Source organism: Salminus brasiliensis, chromosome 10, assembly GCF_030463535.1.
Source record: "Salminus brasiliensis chromosome 10, fSalBra1.hap2, whole genome shotgun sequence".
Classification (NCBI taxonomy): domain Eukaryota; kingdom Metazoa; phylum Chordata; class Actinopteri; order Characiformes; family Bryconidae; genus Salminus; species Salminus brasiliensis.
The window spans coordinates 29,732,140-29,759,141 of NC_132887.1; the positions used below are offsets into that span (position 1 = coordinate 29,732,140).

At 40.4% G+C, this 27,002-nt stretch overlaps 2 protein-coding genes across 2 annotated transcripts; one reads left to right on the top strand and one right to left on the bottom strand.

Annotated features, from left to right (window-relative positions):
- The first annotated feature begins 601 nt into the window (after positions 1-601).
- xgb (x globin) lies at positions 602-23,613 on the top strand. The gene is made up of 5 exons (XM_072690498.1): positions 602-860; positions 14,141-14,248; positions 19,055-19,175; positions 19,727-19,807; positions 22,995-23,613. Exons 1-5 carry the CDS (start codon positions 700-702, stop codon positions 23,112-23,114), a joined length of 591 nt encoding a protein of 196 aa, XP_072546599.1. The 5' UTR covers positions 602-699; the 3' UTR covers positions 23,115-23,613.
- On the bottom strand, positions 23,179-26,558 carry srp14 (signal recognition particle 14). Its single transcript, XM_072690499.1, has 5 exons — positions 26,469-26,558; positions 25,599-25,671; positions 25,397-25,509; positions 24,907-24,939; positions 23,179-24,242 (listed from the first exon to the last, which is right to left on the bottom strand). The coding sequence occupies exons 1-5, from the start codon at positions 26,490-26,492 to the stop codon at positions 24,153-24,155; spliced, it is 333 nt and encodes a 110-aa protein (XP_072546600.1). The 5' UTR covers positions 26,493-26,558; the 3' UTR covers positions 23,179-24,152.
- Between the last annotated feature and the right edge of the window lie 444 nt (positions 26,559-27,002).

Genomic DNA, 27,002 nt, shown 5'->3' on the forward strand with positions numbered 1-27,002 from the left:
CAGTGCATTTGTGTGACTGCCCTTTGTGTATATGGAGTAAATGGGGAGAAAAAGTAGTTCCAAATACAATTACTTCCTGCCATCATTACATACCAAACAAAACACATTCCGTTTAGTGAATCAAATAATACCAAATCAATTGAATTAATTTTAATTAAAAAAACACGTTTTTCACAGTTAATTCTTCAATAATTCAATGTGAACGTAAAGATTGATTCTCAACTCTGCAGCGATACATTTTGGTATCAATCCGCCCCATCCATCCAAACCTACCGCAGCACACGGCTCTGTCGCCCTGTTGCTAAAAAGATATTATAAGTAGTCTAGTGTGAATTTTACGTGTATAAAAAGGTATTTTCTAGGCATTAATACATATATAATTCATAAATGAACTTCAATGTGGGTGGTAATGTGTAATAAGTGTCAGGTGGGCTGTGTGTGCGGTGGGCTGGTCAGAGTACCTACTTTTTATTTACCTCACGCAAAACAGGAAAACTCCTCCCACACCTCGTGCTGCGTGTTGCACGTTCTGAAGTGTGTGTGTGTGTGTGTGTGTGTGTGTGTGTGTGTGTGTGAGTGAGACTGCTGCGCTGACCGGGCATGGAGTGCGAGTGCTCCAGTCCGCCTCACTAAAGCAGAGCCTCGGCTGGACGAGGCGAGCCGCCGTGTGACCGTCCTCCTCCCCTAACCGCGTTCAGAATGGGCTGCGCTATATCGGGTTTGGGTTTGGCACCCAGACAGGTGACAGAAACCCGGGGGGAAGAAGAGCCCCTCACTGAGGAGCAGATCAGCATGATCAAGGAGTCGTGGAAAGTTATCCAGGAGGATATCGCCAAAGTTGGAATCATCATGTTTGTCAGGTGAGCATCTCCAGTGTGAAGTGGTGAGAACTGCTGTAATCTGGAGCTACACCTGAGACCGTAGCTTTCTTCAGGATGAACACCTTAATAATAGCCACTGATGCTGTGTCTAATTTCCCTTCATAGGAGCTAAATCCGTTATCAGCTACATTAAGCCCGCACTGGACAGCAGCAGCACTGTGTGAAATTAGAGGGGTGCTCCGTTAATGTCGAGTATTTACGATACGAAATATGGGTTTATTTGACCAGCTGACCAGTTATTAAAATATGTTTTTAGGGAAGGCAAGTTTATTTGAATAGCACCTTTCATACAGTGGAAATTTTAAAGTAGGGCTGGGTGATATGGTATAAAAATACTAGATCAGGAGATAATACTAGATTTAAAGACATTTACATGACACATAATATTTATCATGATACATGTGATCACAGACTAAAAACATCAGGAGCGACAGATTCTTAAAAACTACTGTTTAGATCCTCTCCTGTACTGAATACAAAGTATAATACAAATACATAAAAAATTCAAAGGATTACATACATTTAAAAAATAATAAAAAATTGTTTAGAAAAAATAATATAAAACATGTAAATTTTATATATATATATATATATATATATATATATATATATATATATATATACTTGGTGACTTTTATTTTGTATGATATTTGATCCAGAATTTGTTGCTTACTGTTTTTTAGCTGTTTGTCATTTTAAACATAGAAATCTGTAGGTATTTTTATGATGCATGCAGTGCATGGATAATCAACCATAAAATTAAAAAAACATGTATCTGATTTTATTTTAGAATACATAATGAATTATTATTTATTTGATTTATTATAGATTATTGTTACTAGTTATATATTATATAATAATTATTAAATTATGACACTGATGTTGAAGAGTTCTCAGAAAATATGTCATCATACATTTGGCTTTAAAGGGTTACAACATCAACTGATCTGCTGCTCAGTGACTAAATGTTATGTTCCACACGGCTCTGAATATCTTTCATATGATAACTCAGCAGAGCAGAACCTGTACTTTCCTGTTAAATCCTTGGTTTTGTGTGTCTGTGTGTGTGGCCTGAGATGGCTTTCTGTTGACTGACCTGGGTTTTGACATAGAGTTGATCTACAGCCCTTAAACCTTACATATCTCGTTGTCATGGTTTGTATACGCTCTTAAAAATCAAGGTGCTATAAACGATTCTTTAAGTGATGCCATAGAAGAACCACTTTTGGTTCCAGAAAGAAGGTGTGAGAGTAAAAAACTCTGTTTTTCATTATAGACACCCAGACCTATGGTATCAAATCAGGCCTGAGGCATCACTTGTAATAAAAAAAATGTCAGCTGAATCAAAATGACAAGCTTTATAAAATCTCTTTAAACCTTGTACTAACACTCAACAAGTATTGGCTCTTCTAAGCAGCTGTCTAAAGATCTAAAAATGAAAGTAATCATTTACCACAAGGCAGAGAACGTCTATACGACAATAGGCACGTGCATTTATCATGTGTTTCCTACAGTGTAAAAGAACTGGCTGTTATGGGGAACTGTGGAGGTCAAGAATACATAAGACCAAGACCAAGAAAACTCTCAGAGAGAACTGCTCATATGCTGGTAAGAGAGGCAAAGCAAAGCCCTATAAGACTGCCAAGAACCTGAGAATCAGGTAAAGGTTTGGTGATTTACTGGGTCTAAAACCTTCCACTGTTTTTCCCCTGTTTTGGGTTGTTGTCTTGCTGCATGATAATGTTCTTCCTGTTTATACTGGATACATTTCTCTGTCAGCTGAATCAAAATTTCCAGCTTTATAAAATCTCTGACCTCAAACCTTGTACTGACACTCAACAAACATGGGCTCCTCCAAGCAGCTATCTAAAGATCTGAAAACGAGAGTAATCAATTCCCACAAGGCAGAGAAGGCTCTGTTCCACTTGTACACTTTAGCCAAAATGATGTAATTCTCCGTTAGCAAAACAAGAATTTTTATGCCTCTTTTTAAAAGAACTGAACTGAGGCTTTCCACTGCTTGAAGTGTAGCTTGTTACCTCGAATGGGTTCACCACCCCTGCTTCAGACAGCCTGTCTTACAGGGCATATCTGAGCAACAGGAAACCCCTGCCAGTCACATGTTTCGTTAGAAAAGTAGCTGGTCTAAACGTAAACATCAGGAAATAAATGCTAAACTTCTGATCGGTCTTCACGTTCCATAGCTTTGCTCTTCATCATGGTTCTATTTCTGTTTTACCTCCTTTACAACCAGTCTTGCCGTCCACAGCAGCGAGAAAGACGCAGAATAATTGCGGCATGCTGCAAGCAGAGTGGTAATGTAGTCAGGCCCAGGTCTGTGACTGTCTGTGTGTGCAAGTGAGTGTGTGTAATCACCAGACAGGCAGATTTTAGCCCTAGCAGTGTAAATGTGTCCCTGGAGGAGATCCAGACAGCTGGAAACACTGACCTTAGCGTGTTGGTCTGGAAGCGCTAGAGTCCTCACAATGCTGAGGGCACCTCGCTTCTACCACACTACAACAAACCCACAGCCATCAAGCTCATACATATTCTGTAACCTGGAGAACTGTACGAGTCCAGCTCACACTGATTGGGTGCACAGTGGCGGCCTGGATAGATTCACTTTAAATTCACTGTAGTTCTTGTGTGGTTAGTTACTTTGTACCTTAACAGCCTCTCTGTGTTGACAATGCAGAGAACGCACTAAAGCCATGGATTCAGAACAAAACAGGTTTCTCTGTGTTAAAGGGAGCAGGCCAAGGGCACAGAGCCCCCTTTTAAATTCATTGAAAGAGCTCCACAGCCATCAACAGCATGAATATTCACCTTTCAAAGATTCAAAAAAGTGATTCAATTTGGGCTTTTTTTTGTAAACAATGGATACAAACAATGGATATTTTATATTTTATATTTTATTTTATAGATCCAGGGTTGTTGCTTTACAAAACAGTCCAGCCTTATTTTCCCCAGATTTCTAATCGAGCTTTATTGTCATTCGACTCATCACAGCCAGGAGTTTAATGAAGACGAAAACACAGAACAGCAGTAGACACATAGGAACGGCAACAATATACAATATACGGTATAACAAGTACAATATAAATAACTAAATACATAAAGAAATATAAAAAGATACATCAGTGTCACACGTGTACTTATTTTTATTTTGTTTGTTTGTACCAATTGATTACATTATTAAATAATAATATAATGATTGTAGCAAAAGCAATGTATGTAATTTGCTGACAGATTAAGAAAGAACCGTTAAAAAAGTCCAGAGTAAGTTTTCATTCTGGAAATCCAGATTTGTTTCTGTCAGGACAGCGTTCACAAACTTGCAATTTTAGTAGATGAACATGAAAAAAAAACAGTTAATGAAATGAAACAAGGTGCACCCCTAAAAAGGGGCTTCACTAAATTAAAGACAATGGGTCTGTGTATAGAACCATTACAACACACCGAACTCTTTGAATGCTGAAAGGGTTCTTTGTAGGGCTGCACAATATTCACAAGATTTTGCCAAAAGTCAATAATCCAACATGATATGTTGTGATATTAATAATGTATTCTGTGAATCAATGCTTGGAGTAAAATAAATGATATGGGACCGGTATAATCTGTGTCCGGTTGATATGCCATGTACAATTAGAACAGTGTGAAATTTCTTTGTTTTATCATGATAAATATGATTTAATTTCATGTCATACGTTATTTCTTCTTTCATCTTTGTCTCTGTCTTTTATTAATTACTAATTATGTAAAGCTGCTTTGTGACAACAACAGTTGTAAAAAGCACTATACAAATAAATCTGACGACTTAAATTTGCCTTAACATCCTGCAATGTCTCTATTGCGCATGTGCACATTGCGATGGCAATGCTGAAACGATATATTGAACAGGCCTAGTTCTTTGTCTGGTTAAATTGTTCTTCAAAAATAAGGACCAACTATTATAAAGGGTTCTTTTATAGACACAAATATAGTGCTATATTGCACCAAAATGGGGTGTAAAATATTGTCATGCATATCCTTTTCCAGTACCATATAGAATTTAAATAACAATTTAAATAGCTCAACACAACTAATAGGACAAGTATTTTCTCTAAATTCAACACATAATGACACGTTAATGAACCACTGCAGTCTCAGAATTATTCAACCCGTTCATGACAAGCGTCTTTAGTACTTAGTAGAGCTTCCTTCTTCTGTTATGACCTGCTGCAAATGTGATGCCCAGCCAGACACCAGCTATTTGCAGCATTCCTGAGGAATCTTAGCCCATTCCTCGTGGGCAATGCTTGGGATCATTGTCCTGTTGCACGGCCCAATGACACCCAAGCTTCAGCTTACTCACGTAGGCATGATGATTTCTCATAGAATTTTTCAAAGAACACCCTGCCTACAGTGAAGCATGGCAGTAGTGGCTCAGTAATGCTCTGGGGATACTTTGCTTTCTTCTGGCACTGGAAGCCTGCAGTGTTTGGAGGGCAAGGTGACATCAATCAAGTATCAGTCATTTAATGAGTCCTGATACTTGATTGACACTATCTTGCCCTCCAAACACTGCAGGCTTCCAGTGCCAGAAAAAAGCAAAGCATCCCCAGAGCATCACTGAGCCACTGTAGGAATAATCACTACAGTGATTATTCCTTCTCCTCCAAAAAAACAAATCAGGAGAAATGGAGATGCTCTTTTTGGACAGCAGCAATATTCTAATTTCATACAACCCAGTTTAGTCATTTAACGAGTTATTCTGAAACTTTTGAGCGGTAGTGTATTTGCTAATTACTGTGATTGTGATGGTTAACTCTGCCCAGCATCAGCAATTAAAGATGATTGCTCACACAAGATGGATGTCTTTTTTTGTTTTGTTTTTTGTTCACGTGATTAGGATCTTACATATGTTTACTGCTGGTTACTCAGATGTATGAGAATTATGTCAGAATGACTACAATACTAGAGAGAAAAAAGCTACATTGATTCTAATTAAAATGGTGAGAGTGCAGGTTTTTCTGCTCTGCTGCAATGTTGCTTTGGTAACACAAGGTTATTTAGGGGTAAACTTGACCACTCAGGGTTGTGAGGTGCTGGGATACTGCGTGAATACACTCAGCATGTGTGTGTGATGGGTGTAAAAAAGGGGGCAGGGTTCCTTTCCTTGCCCTGCATGACACTGGGTGTGTATTAGCCCATCTCAAGCAGTTGCTGTTCTCCTCTGAGTGCAGTGAGCTGCTCAGTGATGGAGAGATTAAAAAAAGATGCGAGACGGGAGGCTTCACACACACACTGTGGAAGGCGGGGGGGTGAAGAACATCTGCAGTTGTCACCCAACCAGATTGGAGAGAAGGCTATAACAATGGAATCTGGCTACGTCTAACACTGTGAGAAAATGGCATTGTGTCCCAACGAGTGGCTGGAGGGTCTGTGGAATAATGAGATAAAGCTGGAATAATCACAGGCAGTTTCCTACTGCTAGTGTCACCCATTATACCATCTACAGGCTGGAAATGATCATTACTGGGAGAAAAGTAAATCATTTTTTAAATTTTAAATTATTATTTAAAAAAAAATTTAAATAATGTCAAAAAAATTAACAATTTTTTTTTACATTTGTGCATAAATTTGGACAACCTTCCAGTGGTGATGCCTCAAAACTTAATTAATGTGCCTTAATGTACTTGTGAGAGCTGGTTAGGTAGGCTGAAGAGAATCCCAGGTAATATTAAACGTAAAATTTTTAAAATGCTAAAAGTTAGTACTATATTTTCATTTTTGATGTGACAGTAAGTAACTTTTGCTAGTGAGTTTAGGATGTGGTATGATAACCACCCACCTCATCCTCAACTCATCCCAAAAGTACTGGACGTGGCACCAACCATCATTCAGGAGAACACAGTTCCACTGCTCCACAGCTCAATGCTGGGGGGCTTTATACCCCTCTAGCCCACGCCTGGCATTAGGCAGCATGTTGCCAATAGATTCATGTTTATCTGCTCCAGAGAGTCCTATTCCATTGGTAGTACTTCTCTACAGGGACTAGGCAAGCTGTGTGTGGGTGTGCAATTACACATCTGTCAGCAATGGGTATAACTTGATTGCATTCATTAGAAGGGGTGTCCTCAAACATTTGGACATTTGTATGTTTTTGTAATGAAGCCCAGAAATACATATTGTCATATAGTCATACCCCCCCCCCCCCAATAAGACCTTTGGCTCGACTCCTGACATATAGGATATGGTTTATTAAATGCTACGTTGTTTATCATATCATATAGGAGCGGAATAGCAGATTTTGCTATGACGTTTCCTATTATAGCCTGTTTTAGCTAATCCCACTCATTACTGAACACATGAATAGACAAACTTCTGTTGAGAGCCTGGCAAAAATCTGTATTATGTACTTTTCCATATTCATTTAAGAGAACTGGTGTGCTGATATGACCGGGTCATTTGAAAAATAGCAGATTTTTATCATGAAGCTTAAAAGAGTGAGCTTTGTGTGTTCAGCAGGGTGACACTTTAATGGAGAGATGTGATTAGAGGGTGCAAATGGAGAGATGTGTTAACATATTCATGCTTGGGAGCTTTTTTGTGAAAAGCTTGTCCTGCTCTGATGAATCAATAAGGACAGATATGAAATGATGTATCTGTGCTGTAAATATGCAGGCTCTAATAGAAGATATCTGAATGGCTCTTACAGGAACACAGTTTCAAGATGCATGCAGCTCAATCATAAAATGATAGATGAACACACTTTGATGAACACTGTCCTTAGAAAGAGTTCAATTGAAAGATATTTTAGTATTTCATTCCTTGGTGGCCATCACTTAGAGGTGGGCAGTCTTGAAACAATGTATGTCCAAATGTTTATTCAGCTACTTTCGGTTGCACCCAGTACTGACACAGATGTGCAAATGCACACACATAGCTTGTCTAGTCCTTGTAGAGATGTACAGCCAAGTATTGATAATAGAATAGGACTCTCTCATGCCTAACGCCAGGTGTGGGTTAGAGGGGTTTAAAGCCCCCCAGCATTGAGCTGTGGAACAGTGAAACTGTCTTCTCTGTGTGACCTGTGGCCACTGAGACCCGGTCAGCAAAGCACAGAGACAGACACAGAGGAGCTCAATGCCAACCCCGAAGGCACCTTTATTAACACCACCACCGTCTCCAACACCAAAAACGAAATTTAAACAAGTGTAATTATAAGGCTCAAAAGGGGCTCTACTGAGGACCAGGTTAACTTGTTCTTGATCTTCCAGATCTAACCTCCATCGTTCTAACTAGATCTTTTTGAAGACGTTTGAGTCTCTAAGCTGCTTTGATATCTTGTCGTAGCCTTTTCCTGCCCATTTTTAAATCTACAGACAGTTGACTAGGAAGCCCATTGTTATTAAGTGTCAACACAAGGTTTAGGAATTACTAATGACAATCCTTGACCTGCCTAATCAGCCCTAAAAAATTAATTAAGGCATAATGAAAACATTTTTGAGACTGGAAGGTTGTCCAGATGTCTGCACATACCACAAATAGTATTCATATTTTCATTCATAATTGTTTGAATATGAAATATAATGTGTTAAAATGTGGCCATAATCAAGAGGTAATCAGGATACATTATGACATTAGTGTCATAATTTAGGAAACTCAATGTAAACCTTTGTTCTTTCTAATATATTTAAACATTTGGTCTTGTTTTGAACAATATTATGAAATATTTCCCCTCCTATGGCTGATCAATTCAGTTAGACGTTTCCTACAATGATCTACCAGTCTATGACATCAACTGGGAGAAAGTGTTTCCCACTCCTCCATGCAGAATTCTTTCAGCTGTGTGACGTTTCAGCTCTAGTGTTTAGACAGATGGTCTCACATCTTCCTCAAGCGCCCCTGATACAATAAAGAATTCCTACTGGATTCTATGTTGGAGAGCTCTCCAGACCCTACAGCAGAAAATCAGCCCCAAACCATGACATTTCCACCTCCATGCTTCACAGCTGATTTGGATTCTTGTGCTCAAATGCTGTGTCTGGTTTATGCCAAGCATGTTTTCTGTTACTGTGTCCAACTTTGGATTCATTTGTCCAAAGCTCATTGTCCCAGATGTCCTGTTCTTGATTTAGGTGTTCTCTGGAAATCTTTAGTCTTGCCCTGATGTTTTTTTTTTTTTTTTTTTGACAGCAAGGGTTTCCTCCTTGCACACCTCCCATGAAATGTGTGTGGTGTCTTTCTGAAAGTATATTCTGTATTTTGTCAGTATTTTGATTTTAGGATTGTTAGAGAGTTCTTTGCACATTTTGTGGCCTGCTTGACCTGGCAATGTTGGCAGTTGTTGCACTTGTAAATTAATTAGCATACGGTGTAAATGCTGATTTCTAAGTGTTCTGAGATCTTTTTAAATCCCTTCCCAGACTCATCTGCATCTACAACCTTCTTTCTAAAGTCACCTGAAAGCTCTGGCTATGGTAATAGCATTCACCTCACCAATCAAGAGCAAACCAAACTAAATGTCTGAGGTTAAAATAAGACCGGCTTCTCCAAAATCTCCTCGATAGATGTTCTAATCATAAGCAGCTGATTCTAATGTTGGGCATTTTAAGTAGTGGTACATGTGGTGGTGTCCAAATGTTTTCCTCACAGAAAAGGTATCATAAACTGAGCGAATACTAGTGAGTTAGTTAAAACACAAACTAAAATGATGTAGAATGAAACCGGGCTGTTTTATATAGGGAAACACGTCCAAATACAACATATGTTTGGTCATGTTCTTATTGCTCTGTCATTGTGGGACAATAAGGCCCGGAAAGGTCAGGTTGATCTATTGCAGCTACTGAATGACATGGTAATTGTATTATGAAATTTACTGCAGGACACTGATAGTCTCATACGATGACACTCTGACACAGACATGAATAATCTTTACCTCTGGAAGAATCTGGAGCACATCATTGCAATTGAAATGCACAGAAAACTCTCATTAAAACCATCCAGTTGATTCTAACCATGGCAATTAGACGAGTACTTGCGAGATGTCAGCGGGCTGCCTCTCTCTCTCTCTCTCTCTCTCTCTCTCTCTCTCTTTCTCTCTGAGGAAAGTCTATTCCAGGTTTCATCTGACACTGGCCCACTGTAGCTGACACACACCTGTCTGAAAGACCAAGGAAGGTCATTAAGGCTCCACAGGGAAGCAAGCAAGTGGAGAGAGAGAGAGAGAAGGAGAAGATGAGCTGGGAAGGATGGCAAGAGACATCCATGCTTTTTCGTTGCTGTTCTATGCTTTTCTGCTTAGTTTGCACAACCCGCTGTTATGATTTTGGCCTGGGGCAAATCAAAAGAGATAAATATATGGCATGGCAATATTGGGCGCGTTTCTACTTTGAGTGCATTCTGTGGCAGAAGAGTTGAACATATGGCTTTAATAATAATAGCAATAATAAAATAATCTGGGGAGGGGCTCTTTAATCAACAAATCAGGGTCAAAAATATACATACAGCACATGTAATATTTGGTTAAATGTCCCATAGCAAGTTGAACCCTGATCAGACTTATTTAACTACTGTTTTCTGCAGAACTGTTAGAGTTTAACTTCATTATTTGGCTTCCTGGCACATACCAGACTTTTAACAGTCCACAATCAGCCTGCTTTATCTATTCCACAGTAATGTAGGGGTTGGTGACCCCAAACACACTTTTACTGTCCTGTTGGAACAACCAATTGTGTCCTTGTGTTTACCCTCTAGCTGATGGCTTTAGATTATGCAGAAAAATCTGAATCTGAAGTAGTCCTTTTTCATTGTTCTATCCACTTTGTACAATGTACCAGTTCCCCTGACAGCCCAGAGCATGATGCTAAACATAATCACCACCCACCCCAAAAAATGAATAAATAAACATGTACACCAGCTTCATGTTTTCTTTATTAAAGCTGTATTTTCTACACTTATTCAACCCCCAGAAAAATACTAGTTACTAAGAAATACTAAGAAATCACAGAAAGCCCAGTATTACCATGTAATTCATGTTGTTCTCTTTCGTTGAGACAGTTATGTGCGGTGTGGTTATTTAATCAGGTTATCTACCTGCAAGAAGCAAATTACCTGGCTCCTGTCTGTTACATTATCCACTAATGCCCATTTCAGTAACTTTCAATTTGTGAAAAGATCTTTCTAGCAACATCTGTTTTGCATTAGCTGCAGCACTGAAGTGATACCAGAGCAAGATTTGCTAGCAACACAGACCAACAAAAGGAGACTGACAGGGTTTTGTAAAAGTTTTCATAATATCAGATATTTTAAGATCAGATGGCATATATTCCCAGCAAGTCCATGTTCCTCTGTGTGTTAGCATGGCTATTTTTTTTCCAGATTTCAAAATGTGCCATAAATATTGTAGAAATCCCAAGAATTCTCGCCCAGCCTTGTCTTTCTTTAGCTTTGAAAGACCTCTTTCTGGATGTACTCTAGAGTATTTTTTGTTTATTTTTCGTCTCTTTGCTACCCCAACAACTGCCTGTTTTCATAGTGCCGCAGCCCATTCCTGTGTTTTTGGATTTTATTAAAATGCTAATAGAATAGTTCAAAATACCTGTAATTTTTATGTTCACCTTGACTGGATTACCAAACATCAGCTACTACCTTGTAGAGCTCAAGCACTCCTGTGTACCAAATAAAAGATAATAGGTGCATTTACAGAATATATTTAGACATGTGGTAAGTAAACAGCCCAGTTAGCTCTAATATGGCATTTTAGATGAATTTGCCTTAATCATGCCATAATTTAAAACATATCACCTTTCATCTCTCTTCAGTTCAGTTTAGTTGTCAAATAAAAACCATGTATCTCCAATTTATGTCCATTTTTAGTATTTTACATTGACTTCCATTTAAAGTTAAGATCCGTATCTAGCACACACACACTATATATATATATATATATATATATAGTCTTTAGTACATATAGTATGGGCAATTGCATGGATATAGGTCCATCTCCAGAGTTCTTAATGTTTCAGTGTCATTAAGAGATTATATAGGATTTGATATATACTTGATTATATAGCACAACAATCTTTTGTCCTGTTTTTTCTTCCATCCACATTGTGGGGGGTTAGTTACAGTGTCATTGGCTACATTTTTAACACACACAGTTAACACAATGAGCACTAAAACATGTATTATTATTTCTATACTGCCGGCACCTGCTTGAAGCATCACATGATTGAAATCTAATTATTTAATTGTTACAATGTGGAAAATGTGCCAATAATTTTCTCCAGTCCTTTCGTGGAATTATAACATTAACACAATAATTATAACATTTTACCTCTGCTTTTTTGTGCTGTTCCAGTGCCAGCAAAGAAAAAAAAACGTGAATACCAAACCTTGTACCTTGTAACTGTAACAAAGTTCTGGGGGAAGTGATGAATTGTCTGAAATAAGTGCAGGAGTGCCAATATTGACCATGACTGTATTACTATGCTTCACAATGATGCTCTATGTCACAGACACCAATTCTGTGACTTAGACATGACTGGCGGTCAAGATGTTTATGGTATAAAATGGTCTCCAAGATGAATCCTCAATAACAATCTGTATGATTGCTATGAACGTTAGCAGATGATGTTGCTATGGGAACACAAGAAGTTTCCCAGAGGCGTAATGTACTGCCTAACTACATAAGAAGTCGTGTTCTGTTTTACCCATGAGTTAGCTTGTGTAGCTCCCTCCTGCTTGAAAATGTGAAGGAATAGAGCTCTCTGAACCTCTTCCCTGTGCAACAACGTGTGTCCACAGTCCTTAACCACAGTTTGATGTGTGTGTTTTTATAGATATTTCACAGTTGGAACTAGAATAGTTTCATTCAGGCTGGCTGACCACTATTAGAATGGATCTGGACTAGACAGCGTGTCCTGTACTCAAAGCGTTTCTACAGACATGTTCCCTCATAGACAATTCCCTCATAAAGTTGCTGGAGAATCGAATGTTCTGAAAGCCTTGCTGCACCATACCAACTTTTTAATTACCTCTTTATTCTAAGCTCAGTGTCTCAGGAGTCAAACGCAGAGCACAATAAGGTTTTGGACCTTGGAGCCTATGTCTCATTTGAAGTCATAATTATTGAGGGACCTTCTTGTGTAAGCTACCATTAATTATGGCTGATGTTGATGCCGCAGGGTTCCGATGTAAATGAGGCACTGGTCACAGATAGGTCTGCAAATCCAAATAAAAGTGATGAATGAGTGATTAAATAAATAAATATATATATATATAAATATATAAACAAACCTAATAATTAGCGATAAGTGAATGCTAAGTAGTTACATGAGCAGTCCTACTATTTTACAATACACTGTATTACATAGTGGTCTCCAGCCCTGCTCCTTTAGAGCTGTAGTACCTTCTTGCAGTCTTTGGATGCAGTCCTAATCCACGCCATCAGATCCTACTAATTACAGCCTTCAGTAGTTATTGATTGGCTTTATGGGGTGTGTTAGATTTTGATTGGGTAGTTGGGAACCACAGAAAGGTAGCTCTCAGTTATTAAACAATACAGGTGCCAGTTCCCTGATCCAATTTCACATAATTTCCCATATAAAATATATTATTATTAATATCATCCTTTTATTTAGACATGGGAGCCATATTCACAATCAGGGTGGTAAATGTCATTCGTTCCTTGACCTGGCACACATGCCAATCCATTTGAAATAGAATTTTCTTTGCAATGATAACATGAAGATGACATACAAAACAGTTCTTGCTAGCTGTTCTGTGTGATGGGTGATTAGGTTGAACTGGACAGACCCTGAGTAACATGTTTAATGTCATTTAAAGCAACAATACATTATTTACAGACAAAAGAACTTAGTGTGACGGGGTGGTAAGACACAGATAGTTCATAATTAAAATTGTATTTTTAATTTAAAAAATAATGTATACACAGACACACTAATCCTAACAATAATGGGTATAAGGTTCGAAGAAAAAAATATGTTTATATATATGTGTGTGTGTGTGTGTGTGTGTGTGTGTGTGTGTGTGTGTATTTGTATTTGGTGATATTTTGGATTCACAGAGTGAATGTAAGAGCTTTCATGCATTCAAAGAATGCTAGCACACCTAGCCCAGCTACATGGCCAGATATGGCATGAGTGTGGGGATCACAAAGGTTCAGTGCTGCCACATGCTTCATATATAATTTCAGAATTTTCTTCCTGGAAGCCAAACAAAAGAAAACGTGTGTGTTGTCTTGGCAACAGGTTGTTCGAGACACATCCAGAGTGCAAAGACGTCTTCTTCCTGTTCCGCGCTGTGGAGGACCTGGAGAGGTTACGGACCAGCAAGGAGCTGCGCGCCCACGGTCTGCGGTCAGTGCTGCCTTACTGAGGGATCCTCTGCCCTCTGCCCTTTGCCCTCCCCTCTCCAGCTCCCAGTTCATCCACAAGAGTGGAATCTTACAGCAGTGTTACTGAAACCTGCTTCAGTGGCACAATATTGATTCTCTCTCTAACATACCAGCTTTCCTGACAAAAGTTTGGGGACACCTTGCCTTCTTTTTCATTACAGAAAACTGCTGCTTTTATGACTTTGAATAATACATCTGGTGTATATCACTCATTTAACAGTTTTCTTTTCCAAGCTATTGATAAAGGTGCTTTTTTGTGCCTCAAAGGTGCTTTAAACAGCTGAGGTGTGAGTGCTGACAAGAAGATGCATTGTGTGGAGTATGGTATTGTTCTTTGGGTAGTGCTTTATCAGTCGTTGCATGTGCTTTGCAGTTTTTGCTACGAAAAATAGAAAGATATGAATAGATTTTAGTGTAAGGCATAAAGTTATTGCAAAGATAGAGTGTTCGGTTTACAGCTTTTAAGCTTGGTGCCATTTAAACCTTTGTTAGGCAGTGTAATCAGGTCATTATTAAGCATTTCATGAGTTAAGAAAGATGTGGAAAGGGAAAAATCCTTGAGGAACATTTGGGGGTTCTTTAGTTTAAAACTATGGAGAAGGTGCTTTGAGGGACTCTCAAGGAACCTTTTTCTTCCAAGAATCTTTTTTTGAAGGTTCCACGAAGTTCCTCCACAGTTTCAAATTGAAGCACCTCCAAATGTTCATCAAGGAACAGCATAGACCCTGATCCTGACCCTGAACCAGAACTGACCTTTCTGATGTTAGTGTTAGTTCATGCTGGTCATATTAGGCACAATTCATCATAGCAGCTCCATCTCCATATTCCCATGTCACCATGCAGCTAGCAGGTAAAAACAATATTAACCCAAAAATATCATAATAACATCAGCTCTCCCTCCCACCACTTGCACCTATTCTGAAAACAATATGCTCCTCTAGCTCAGACACCCACAGTGATGCTGTGCTTCACTTGGAAATACTGTATGTCATGGTACAGAAGGAAAATGGATCCAGTTCATGTTGACCTTAATGTGGTACCTTCAGGGGAAAAAATCTATATAATTGTCCTCTTAATCCAAATGGAATTGATGAGCCAAGTCAGATCTGCTTCTTTAGTGGTTTTGTACTGGAGCTTCGAGGCTAATGTAGTTAACAAGTGATGAAAGCCTATCCCTTACCAATAATGGGAGCAAAGCTGCATCGAGCTGTTTAGTTTAGTAACCTCAAAAAGACCTGCTTATGTGAATACTGTATGACAAACTGTGTTTATTTATTTATTTATTTATTTATATTTTCGCAGAATGATTACATTAAGGGGAGCACTTCATCCGTCAAGGGCCACATAGACACTGTCAGCCATTAACCACAGCAGTTTGTGGGTGGACTGTTTTGTTATATAAATATAAGTACACATGTCCATGTTACATGGCCAGAAAAGTGGGGAGATGAGAGCCCTCTGGGTTGTCCCCTTCCCTAAACTAACACAGGCTTGGTATAGTGGTATCACAGATATCCATACTTCTATGATTGGTCTCAAGATGTAATACTAATGACTACATAGAAAACACTGGGTAGCTTCTATCTGTATGGCTACGTCAGCAGTGTCTAGTTACCATCTTTTTGTTCACCTTTGATTACCCTGAAAGCTTGGCGATGAGCACCAGCAGGTTCTTATCTCATGTCACCGCCTTCTTCTCCAGGAACAATCAGTCTCCTTACGTCAGAGAATCAGGCGCATAGAACAGGTTCACATACTCTTGTAGCCCAAGTCCACTTGTTCATTTTCAGTTCTGCCCAACACAACAAAAGGGTCTTGATGACAGCCATCAGCAGAACATCTCTGAACAGCCCCCTGAGGACCATTAACAGCTCCACTTGGCAGCAGTATGTTGCAGTTCAATAAGTCCAGACTGTAGTCCATCTCTAGTTTCTCTGCATACTTTGTTAGCCTCCCTTCACCCTGTTCTTTAATATATCAGGACCCCACAGTACCACCACAGAGCAGGTATTTCTTGGGTGGTGGGTCATTCATAGCACTGCAGTGACACTGACATGGTGGTGGTGTGTTAGTAGTGTGTGTTGTGCTGGTATGAGTGGATCAGACACAGCAGTGCTGCTGGAGTGTTTAAACGTCCTATGGGCTGGAGCACTGATGAAGGATAGGGGTAGGGGTGGCTAATATAGGGGACAGTGAGGGTACACAGTGTTTAAACACTCCAGCAGCACTGCTGTATCTGATCCACTCAAACCAGGACAACACACACTACTAACACACCACCACCATGTTAGTGTTAATGCAGTGCTGTGAATGACCCACCACCCAAGTAATACCTGCTCTGTGGTTGTCCGTCCTGTGGAGTCCTGCCTATTGAAGAAGAGGGTGAACAGGGGTGTGTGTGTATATATGTTATATTGTGAGATCTGCAATGTGTAGATCTGAAGCACAGCTGCATGGACTAAGCCCAGTATACCAGGCCTAATAGCTTCTAATATGATCAAATGCTAATCAATTCCTTAAATGAAATGCAGTTTCTCCCTTGTTCGGAAATAATACCAACCCGATAATTGTGCTGGAGATTACTGTCACTGAAATGACTTCTAATGGCCTACATGTGCACACCAGTGTGCCAAGATACTTCACAGAGGGCCACAGGGGAAAGCAAATGGTTCTCAATAGTAGGTAGCAACAGCCTGTCATTAGACCTTTATTGCAATGCTGTCAGTCTTGCGCTCAATGTGGTGTGTGTCAGTTTAAATGATCTGTGAGTGGCAAATAAGCAGCAAGCTTCCATTTCCCTGCAAGCACTTCACATGTGGAGCCCAGCATTGCAGAGAACAGCGGTTTGTTCCAAAATTGAGGTATCGGCTGTTTATTATAAGTAAATTCTGTGAGAGCGTAGTTTTTGTGACGAATTGCAGTAACCCAGTGGTTCCTAGCTGCCAAGTCAGCCACTGATGCAAATGAGAGCTTGTGTAATGAGCTAAACACGGCTTTGAGCTCATGTATCTCTCATGGATCGCTGTGTTGGCCACTTTGTGCCTGTCCCTGTGAAAGGCCGATAACAGCCGAGCTCAGGCTGTGTCGCTGCTGCTGCTGCCGCCTGCCCACAGCGCAGCACTGTCACTCTGCCTGCGACTCCAAAGGCCAAGTGGCTCTTCAGAACACTCTGAGACATGAGCACATGCGCAAACACGGCTGAGAGTGAGCTATGCCAATCACCCCTGTTTACTGTGTGACGGGAATGAGGCGAGGTCAGGCTCATCTGATATTCTGAATTGCATTTGGAAGCAAATGAAGTGGAAACACTGATCTATTCTGTGATTGGTTAGATCACTGTATATTCTCTGAAAGCACCACTGTATGTCATCGCTGTCCGATGAAAAGCATGCATCTCCAAAATGGTGACTTTACAGGAGAAGGGAAAACTGTTCTTAACTTTGAAAGGAAGTCAATGTAAAATAAGAGTCTATACTAAGTCATTTAGAGCATTTCCATTGGTCCATTTATGCTGAATTATTGATGCAGTGTACAGAGCAGCTACAGGGTTCAAACCATAGAGAAAACTAAACATGGACACAAATGGAGATACCTGGTTTTTACTGGACCACAGCGATATATGGGTGATTCTTCAATTGGGGGCTCTTTTTACCATCTTAACATTTGAAATACATTATCAATAACTGCTAAAATATTAGCAATCATTTAGTTTTAGATGGTCAGAGACCAAAATATCCATTATTTATATGCCAGGTGTCTTGACGTGCTAGGTCAGACACAAAGGGATGAACACTCGCAGAGATGGAAGCCAATTGAAGGGGGTTTTATTCTACGTGAACAAAACCGAAACATGACAACACAAAGGGCGAACATAACAAACCTGGGACTGGGAGGAGTTGGGAGCTGAGCGGGCACTCCTCCTTGCTGGGACGTGGGTAGCCAGTGAATCCTGACAGTGAGCGAGCGAGCCTCGCTGAAAACATGCTTAGCAGGGTGACCTGCTCCTGAACATGGATACCGACCGTAACACACCTCTAGTCGCACGGGAAACCTCTCACGTGACCTCAAGGTTCCAAACCATACAATTCTCGCCGTTGAACCATAGAGTTGAGGCTCCTTAAGTACCCCCAGTCCCAGGTGAAACACAACAAAGATGAACCAAACAAACTGAATCATGAACCGATAGAAGTGAACCAAACACACAAACGAAAACGAGGCAGAAGTCCTTATTTGGGCCTGTGGGTGGTGGCTCGGAATTGCCCTGGGGGAAGACGCGATACAGAGGCGCTGATACCAGGTTCACTTACAGCTCCCTCTTTTCTTTTTTTCCTGTATTCTCTACAGCTCTCTACTGATGTTTTATGGCCATATTGACGGAAACACAAACATTAGCTGAAAATTAGCTTTAGGAAGTTTAGCCAGTAATCAGCCAAATGAATCAAATGATGTAAGTTGATGCCATTGTATAAATACTTCCTGAACACAGCTCCCACCCCACCCACCCACCCACACGAGTAGTTAACATTTAGAAGATGAAATTAGAGTGAAAGTAGAGATCTGATCATTACTCAGTAACAGTTCATTAGTGCACTCTGTCGTCACTCGGGCATTTCAGTCCATCAGTAGTCTAGGGTGGGTCTAAATAGACATTGAGGGCAAGTGTTTTTGGTTATCGGAATAAGATAAATACATTAGTTTTGATGCCTGCTGTTCCTGTAAACTGTGACACTATCCAAATCTGAATATGGTTATTGTGCTTTCCTTGTAGAGTTATGTCCTTCATTGAGAAGAGTGTGGCTAGACTGGACCAGTTGGAGCGTCTGGACATGCTGGCTGTGGAACTTGGGAAAAGCCATTACCGCTACAACGCCCCACCAAAGTATTACGGAGTAAGCAACAAGAATTTGTACTTGAAGACCACTGCAGTTCTGTAGTCTCCACAGGCACTAAAATGGCAAATCAGCTCTCAGTAGCTGCAATGTTATCATCCTACTTCGTTAAATCAGTTTTAGGACAGCGGAAATACACTGGTAAATTTTCACCATTTTTTAAATGTAACACAGCCTTAATCTTCCCCCAAATTAAATGAAATTTCCTGACTAGACACTTTGTTAATTAGCGGTTTATCCATTTAGCTCCATTAACCCATCAGTGTGGACTCTCCTGCGCCCTCTAGCTTTTGTAGTCATGTTTATTGTATAATGGGAGGAATGAGGAGCATGCAGGCTTATCTAAACTGCCTCAAGGTCCTCAGTAATGAAGGCAAGGATGAGGAGGCTGCAGTATCGCCTGCAGCCAGGAGGTGTCATGCTAGAACCTTAAGTAGAACAAGCTCGTCCTCGAATAATGGTAATAATAAGACTTACAGTGCAGGTATGTGAAGGTAAATATCTCAATGATAAGAAAACGTGCCAGAGTAAAGGATGTTGTCTCTTCCCAGTATGTAGGAGCAGAGTTCATTTGTGCAGTTCGACCGATTCTGAAAGACAAATGGACTCCTGAACTGGAGAAGGCCTGGAAGGTAAGAACATAAAGGAGGTTTACACTGTTTCTCAGTGACAAAGATACACTATATGTCCTATAATGTTTGTGGACCCCCCATCTAATGAACGCATTCAGCTACCTGAAGTTGAACCCATTGCAGAGACAGATGTGCAAATGTACACGCACAGCTTGTCTAGTTCCTGTAGTGAAGTACTGACAATAGAGTAGGACTCTCTGGAGTAGATACACATATAGGTACTAACACTATGCCTAATGCCAGGCGTAGACTAAGCAGGGTGTAAAGTCCCCCAGCATTTAGATGTGGAGCAGTGGAACTATGTTCTCTGGAATGATGGTGCTCCATACAATTTTTGGGATTAGTTGGGGATGAGTTGGGGATGAGGTGGGGTGGGGTGGGGTGATCATCCAACATCCTGACCTCTTTATTGTTCTCAGCACTAAATACAATCAAATCCTTACAGAAATGCTCCTAAATCTAGTAGAAAGGCTTCCCTAGATAGTGGAGACAGCTACTCCAACAAAAGCAGGATACACTTTTTAATACCCTTGATTTCAGAAGGAGCAGTGAAGGAGCAGTAAAGGAGCAGTGAAGGAGCAGTGAAGGAGCAGGTGTCCACAGCAATTTGGGAGTTTCTTTTTTGTGATCTTTTTATCATACTTCATTTTAGCCTTTAATACAGTTCTGAAATGCTGGAGCCAAATATCCTAACTACACTTTTATTTAGGCAGGGCTGGGTGGAGGTTTTGTGGGTGTCAGAACAGGGAAATCAGCCCGTTGGGCTGGATTCTGGCCCTCAGTTTCCCCACTCAGAGGTGTTTCTACTTACTAATTATACTGGGGCACAGTTATACCTCTGCTTTCCAAATAAAATTCCTAGTTACTAGTTAATTATCATTATTTATGTAAATAATATTACAATTAATAATATGCAGCATAAAACTACATGTAAAATAGTGATTTCGTCTTTCCATCATCATTTCCTGTTCGTCACAAAGGCTTTGTTGTACAATACATAAATGTTATATTGGCTAGATCACAGCGCTCATTTTGCCTTATCAATTCTGTCTTACCAATGCCTCTTTTACCAGCCAGCATAAATGAAGCCTCTGCTAATGTAGCTATATTATGCTGGTTTAATTAGCTAATGTCTTTGCTTTAGTGGTCTAATATGTATTGTTGGTAGGTCATGCGAGTATAAACAAAACATACAGCTGTCATTACCTTGTCTGTTGTGGCTGACTTTATTTTAAATATTTACTTAATATTTTAATATTATTTTATGTATCTGACTGAGCGTTAGCTGCTCAAGCTTTTGGAAAGATACTTGGGCATTATAGGAAATGCTTGTAGTGGCATATATGGTTTATACCACATGGACCAGTAAATTGGGTCCTGATTTACAGAATTACAGTATCATTTACAGAAAAGTGCTCCATTATATGATAACTATGTAATATACATGCCATTTTAACTGTATTGTCTCTGTGTTTCTAAATGTTTTAGATGTCTTTTTGTAGAATAGTGGGAGCTTGTAAAATCAATTAGCACTGTAATGTGTCCATTACAACACACGGCAGTATAATCACTGAGTACCTCAGTACACTGTGTGCAGAATTATTAGGCAAATGAGTATTTTGATCACATCATCCTTTTTATACATGTTGTCCTACTCCAAGCTCTATAGGCTTGAAAGCCAACTACCAATCAAGTAAATCAGGTGATGTGCATCTCTGTAATGAGAAGGGGTGTGGTCTAATGACATCAACACCCTATATAAGGTGTGCTTAATTATTAGGCAACTTCCTTTCCCTTTGGCAAAATGGGTCAGAAGAGAGATTTGACGAACTCTGAAAAGTCAAAAATTGTGAGATGTCTTGCAGAGGGATGCAGCAGTCTTGAAATTGCCAAACTTTTGCAGCGTGATCACGAACAATCAAGCATTTCATGGCAAATAGCCAACAGGGTCGCAAGAAACATGTTGGGGGAAAAAAAGGCGCAAAATAACTGCCCATGAATTGAGGAAAATCAAGTGTGAAGCTGCCAAGATGCCATTTGCCACCAGTTTTGCCATATTTCTGCTGCAACGTTACTGGAGTATCAAAAAGCACAAGGTGTGCGATACTCAGGGACATGGCCAAGGTAAGAAAGGCTGAAAAACGACCACCTTTGAACAAGAAACATAAGATAAAACGTCAAGACTGGGCCAAGAAATATCTTAAGACTGATTTTTCTAGGTTTTATGGACTGATGAAATGAGAGTGACTCTTGATGGGCCAGATGGATGGGCCCGAGGCTGGATCAGTAAAGGCCAGAGAGCTCCACTCCGACTCAGACGCCAGCAAGATGAAGGTGGGGTACTGGTATAGGCTGGTATCATCAAAAATAAACTTGTGGGACCTTTTCGGGTTAAGGATGGAGTGAAGCTCAACTCCCAGACCTACTGCCAGTTTCTGGAAGACACCTTCTTCAAGCAGTGGTACAGAAAGAAGTCCGTATCGTTCAAGAAAAACATGATTTTCATGCAGGACAATGCTCCATCACATGCATCCAAATACTCCACAGCGTGGCTGGCCAGTAAGGGTCTAAAAGAAGAAAAAATGATGACATGGCCCCCTTGTTCACCTGATCTGAACCCCATAGAGAACCTGTGGTCCCTCATGAAATGTGAGATCTACAGGGAGGGAAAACAGTACACCTCTCTGAACAGTGTCTGGGAGGCTGTGGTGTCTGCTGCACGCAATGTTGATCGTAAACAGATCAAGCAACTGACAATCTATGGATGGAGGGCTTTTGCTTTTGAGTGTCATGGTAAAGACAGGTGGCTATATTGGTCACTGATTTGTTTTTGGTTTTGTTTTGAATGTCAGAAATGTTTTTCTAAATGTTATATTGGTTTACCTGGTGAAAATTAACAAGTGAGATGGGTTGCCTAATAATTCTGCACAGTAATAGTTACCTGCACAAACAGATATCCTCCTAAGATAGCCAAAAAAAAAAAAAAAAAACACTCCAAGCTTTGATATGAGTCTTTTGGGTTGATTGAGAACATAGTTGTTGTTCAGTAATAAAGAGAATCCTCTCAAATACAACTTGCCTAATAATTCTGCACACACTGTAATGAATAACATCAGCACGTCTAGACACAGTAAACCATCATTCCTGAATACTGTGGCCATATTGACATTATCTACTGCTACACCAGATGCTGTTCCAGTACATCACCCGGCTGATGCGGCAGGGCTACCTGGAGGAGGAGCGGGCCAAGCGGAACATGCTGGTGTCCACCAAAGAGCGGCCAGACAAGAGGAACACGGCACTGTAGACTTAGTGTGGTCTTCAGTGCCACAGGCTTGTGCTCTTTGTGACAAAGTTGTGTACATAGTGTATTTATCATTATTTTTTATTTCATGTGTTTTTCTTTTTCCCCCCAATGTATAATGTTTCTTCAAACATCAAGTCATCAGTCTGTTCAGTGACTCTTTTTAAACATCAACAGAAAGATTAACAGGGTAGCTCCTAAATTGCCCTAGCAGTTTAGACCTTGTTATATTAATCTAAACAAAAACAAAAACAAAAACAAAAAAGCCTCAGTGAACTACTAGACTGAGCATAATTTTCATTTGGGACTGAAAATAAGTTAATGTCTGTCCGTACCGTTCAGACAGATGAATGATGTCAAACGCAATAATTATTTACTAGCATTAACAAAAACTGATGCCTACATTTGTGAAGGGGGAGGAGGGGGTTAAATAAAATTGGTACATTCAAGGCACAGGTGTTGATGCTCAAAAGTTTCAATTCTGTATTAACCTGGTAATAAACAAGTGTCTTTCAAATATACAAAATCAATCCTCTCTTGAGCTTCAAAAACAAAACTGCAAAAATGAAGACTGAACATATCAAAATTCTGAAAATAAAGATTGATGGAAAAAACTTTCCACTGAACATCTAAAATTAAAACTTCAAATTAGAATACGGTTTGAAAGCATCTGATAAAGCTAGAAATTAATGACTCAGACCAGGCTGTTGACAAAAGTCTGGACCAACTAAACGGTTTCAAATGGGGAAAGACACCATACACAACCTTCTTATACAGAGTCCATTCACACGCAGACGAACATTTCTCTGTTCAAAAGGAGAATCCAGAGCAGTAGACCTCCTTCCCTCTCTGCACTGCATCACTGGCAGGATGAAAAGCATGTTCATGACGACGTGCCACCGTTGTTGGGAGGAGAGAGGTGGTCTCAGTTGGCAAGCTTGGACAATAAAGGTTTGGGTCTGGTGGAGGGTGGCACAGGTAACGTGGCCCTGGGACAGGCGGAATTACAGCTCCCCTCTCTCGCTTTCTTCACTCTGCCCATCACTGCGTAGCTTTAGTCTTCTTGCTTTTACTCTTTTTGTCCTTCTTCTTCAGGCCGTCCATGTGTGCTCTCAACAAGTTGGAATATGCCTGACAAGAACAGACAGAACATCTCTTAACAGACTCCTTATATCTTAAATCATTCAGCATAGATCAGCACCCCAACACTAGAGCTGATCAACTGCACACAAAGCTAGTATAATATTCATAGAAAAGATCTGCCAATGGAATGAGACACTGTGGAGCAGCAGCAGCACAATGAGTATAATGTCAGCGTGCCCAATGCCAAGCATCAGCTAGAGAGGTATAAAACCAGCATCTGGCTCCATCAAATACCTTGGGAAGAGGTGGAGAGGCATTTGTGATCCAAACCTTATGATCCAAACAAATGAAGGGGGCAAGAGAAACTCCTTTCCAATGCCCTTTATTTCCGTAGAAATTATTTAAGAGCAGGGATCTACAAACCTTTTGGACTTCTGCATCTACAAATCTACAAGCAAACAACCCCATATGTTCGCTACAAAGTGTGAATGCGTCCTAACTTTCATATTTTAAAATCAGACTTGTGTTTTAGTAACACTATATCAGTAACTGACCACCTGAAACGACCCTGCATTACAGGCCAACACAGCTATCACATGCCCAGCTACTCTAACAGTGATTCGATAAGTGAGCACTATACAGTGAGGTGCAGCAAAGCTGTAATTTACACATCAGTGTGAGTTCATGCACAGAATGATGCAGAAACACTTACCATCTGGAACTTTATTACTTCTTTGGTGCCGACCTGCAGAGACAGGGAGGAAGAGGGAGAAACACTTCATATTACACCTGCATGAAGCTGGAAAACTGACCTTGCAATATTTTGTATTCTGTAATACATACTGCAGTACAAACATACTGGAATCTGAACCAAAAGTCAATAACATAGCACAGAGCGAAATAAATGGGTTTGGGCAGATAATTAGCCTCTGGTAGCCAGATCAAGTAGTAAAGTTTGTCTTGCATGACTCTGTGCACTCTTGCACAGTCTGTGATATGACCATAACACAAACTCACATGGTGATGATTATGCTGGAAGGACTGTGCTACTGTGCAGCCCTACGTCAAACACTGACTTTATTCTGTGCATAATAAAATGTACAGTACCCCACCGATCCCAACTGAACAATCCTCTTAAACACTTTATGCCCCTCATTATTTTACCCTTGTTTTGAGCTTCAGCTCAAACTGAGCTCACTCACCACTGTGCTAATTTTCTTCTTGCCCTCTGACGCTCTGATGAGACACTTGTTATCGACAGGTTCAAAAGTCTCCGGATGACCTTTCCTCGGTACTGGCTTTGTCCTCCCGTCATCTGCAAAAATAAACACGTGCATATTTAGTAAATCACAATTTCATGCGGAAAGGATCCCTGAAGTCTAGGGCTGTGCAAAAAACACCTACATTTCTTCAAGGTGATGACCACACTCCCACTGGTCCTGCATTTCTGGAACAGACGAGTGAGCTCCGTCAGAAACTGCAAGAGAGAGCAAGAGAGAATACAAACATTACAACCAGCAGCTGTTTGTTAAACATCTAAGACAGCCCAGCATTTCTGATGCTTTTAGGACTGGTTTCCAGCACAGGGTCAAGCCTGGTCTTGGCTTTTGAACTGAACAGAAACCACAATCCACGACTAGCTTTAATGCCCTGACCGTTTTTGGCGAGTACAGATGTTGATGACCAGCTTCACCAGCACGTCGCTGGCACTAGCTAACAGATGGTGAACCCTAGTGGTCAGGTGAAGAGATCTGTGCACACACACACTACACCACCCAAAATACAAAGAACTCGCCCTGAAGAAAGACTATCTAGCAGTTAAAGGCCTGTTCGGTCTTCCTGTGCCGTTATAATCTGTAGCTAGCACTAGGTTTTAACCCAGACTAACGAAGCTGAATGAGATTAGCTTAGCTTAGCTTAGCTTACTTAACATCACCCACTCGCTACATTTGCGATATAAGCTTTATCTAAATTGTGTCCAAATGAATGAATGAAAAAAAAAGCCAGCTAAATGTTTTAGACCCGTAATGTCTCATAACTTTCGTTTCGTTAGCTAGTGTGAAGCAGCCCGGTGGGTTAGCGTACCGTACCGTGGCTAGCTGCTAGCATCTGGCTAGCTAGCCTAGCCTAGCCTAGCCTAGCCTAGCCTAGCTTTGCGTGAAGACTGCACTGATTTCATATAAATACAGTTCCTCCATCGGAGCAGCCACTAGCTACCTCACATTAAGACACGCCTGGAAACAGCTCTAGCGGCTTTACTGAGAGGAGTCTTACCGCGTCGTTCTCTAACAGCACCATAGTTGTCGTAGCGAACCCGCAGCGTTACAGTGGCGCTCCGGTAAGCACACGTCGGCTTCAGCTAGACCCCCCACCCCCCACTATAACCCCTCTCCCTCACTCCCTCCCTCCCTCCGCCGGAGAGACACACTCGACCGTTACTGCCCTCTATCGACTCCTTCAGCAACTCCGTCTACAGCAGACATGCTGCTGAGGAGGAGGACAAAGCTATTAGTGTTAAATAAAGTAAAAGATTTATCACTTCACACACATTTGTTTTTTGTTACTCTTTAAAAAAAAACATCATAAAGAAACTGGCTTAGGTGGTAAATAATAATAAAAAAATATATTCATATATCAGAATCAGAATAGGACTTTATTGGCCAAGTATGCTTACACATACAAGGAAATTGTTTTTGGTTACAGTAGCTCACAATGCACGATTACTGACATTACAGAAGTAACAAACACACCCATCCTACACACACACACACACACAGTGACATACACGCACAGACACACACACACTGG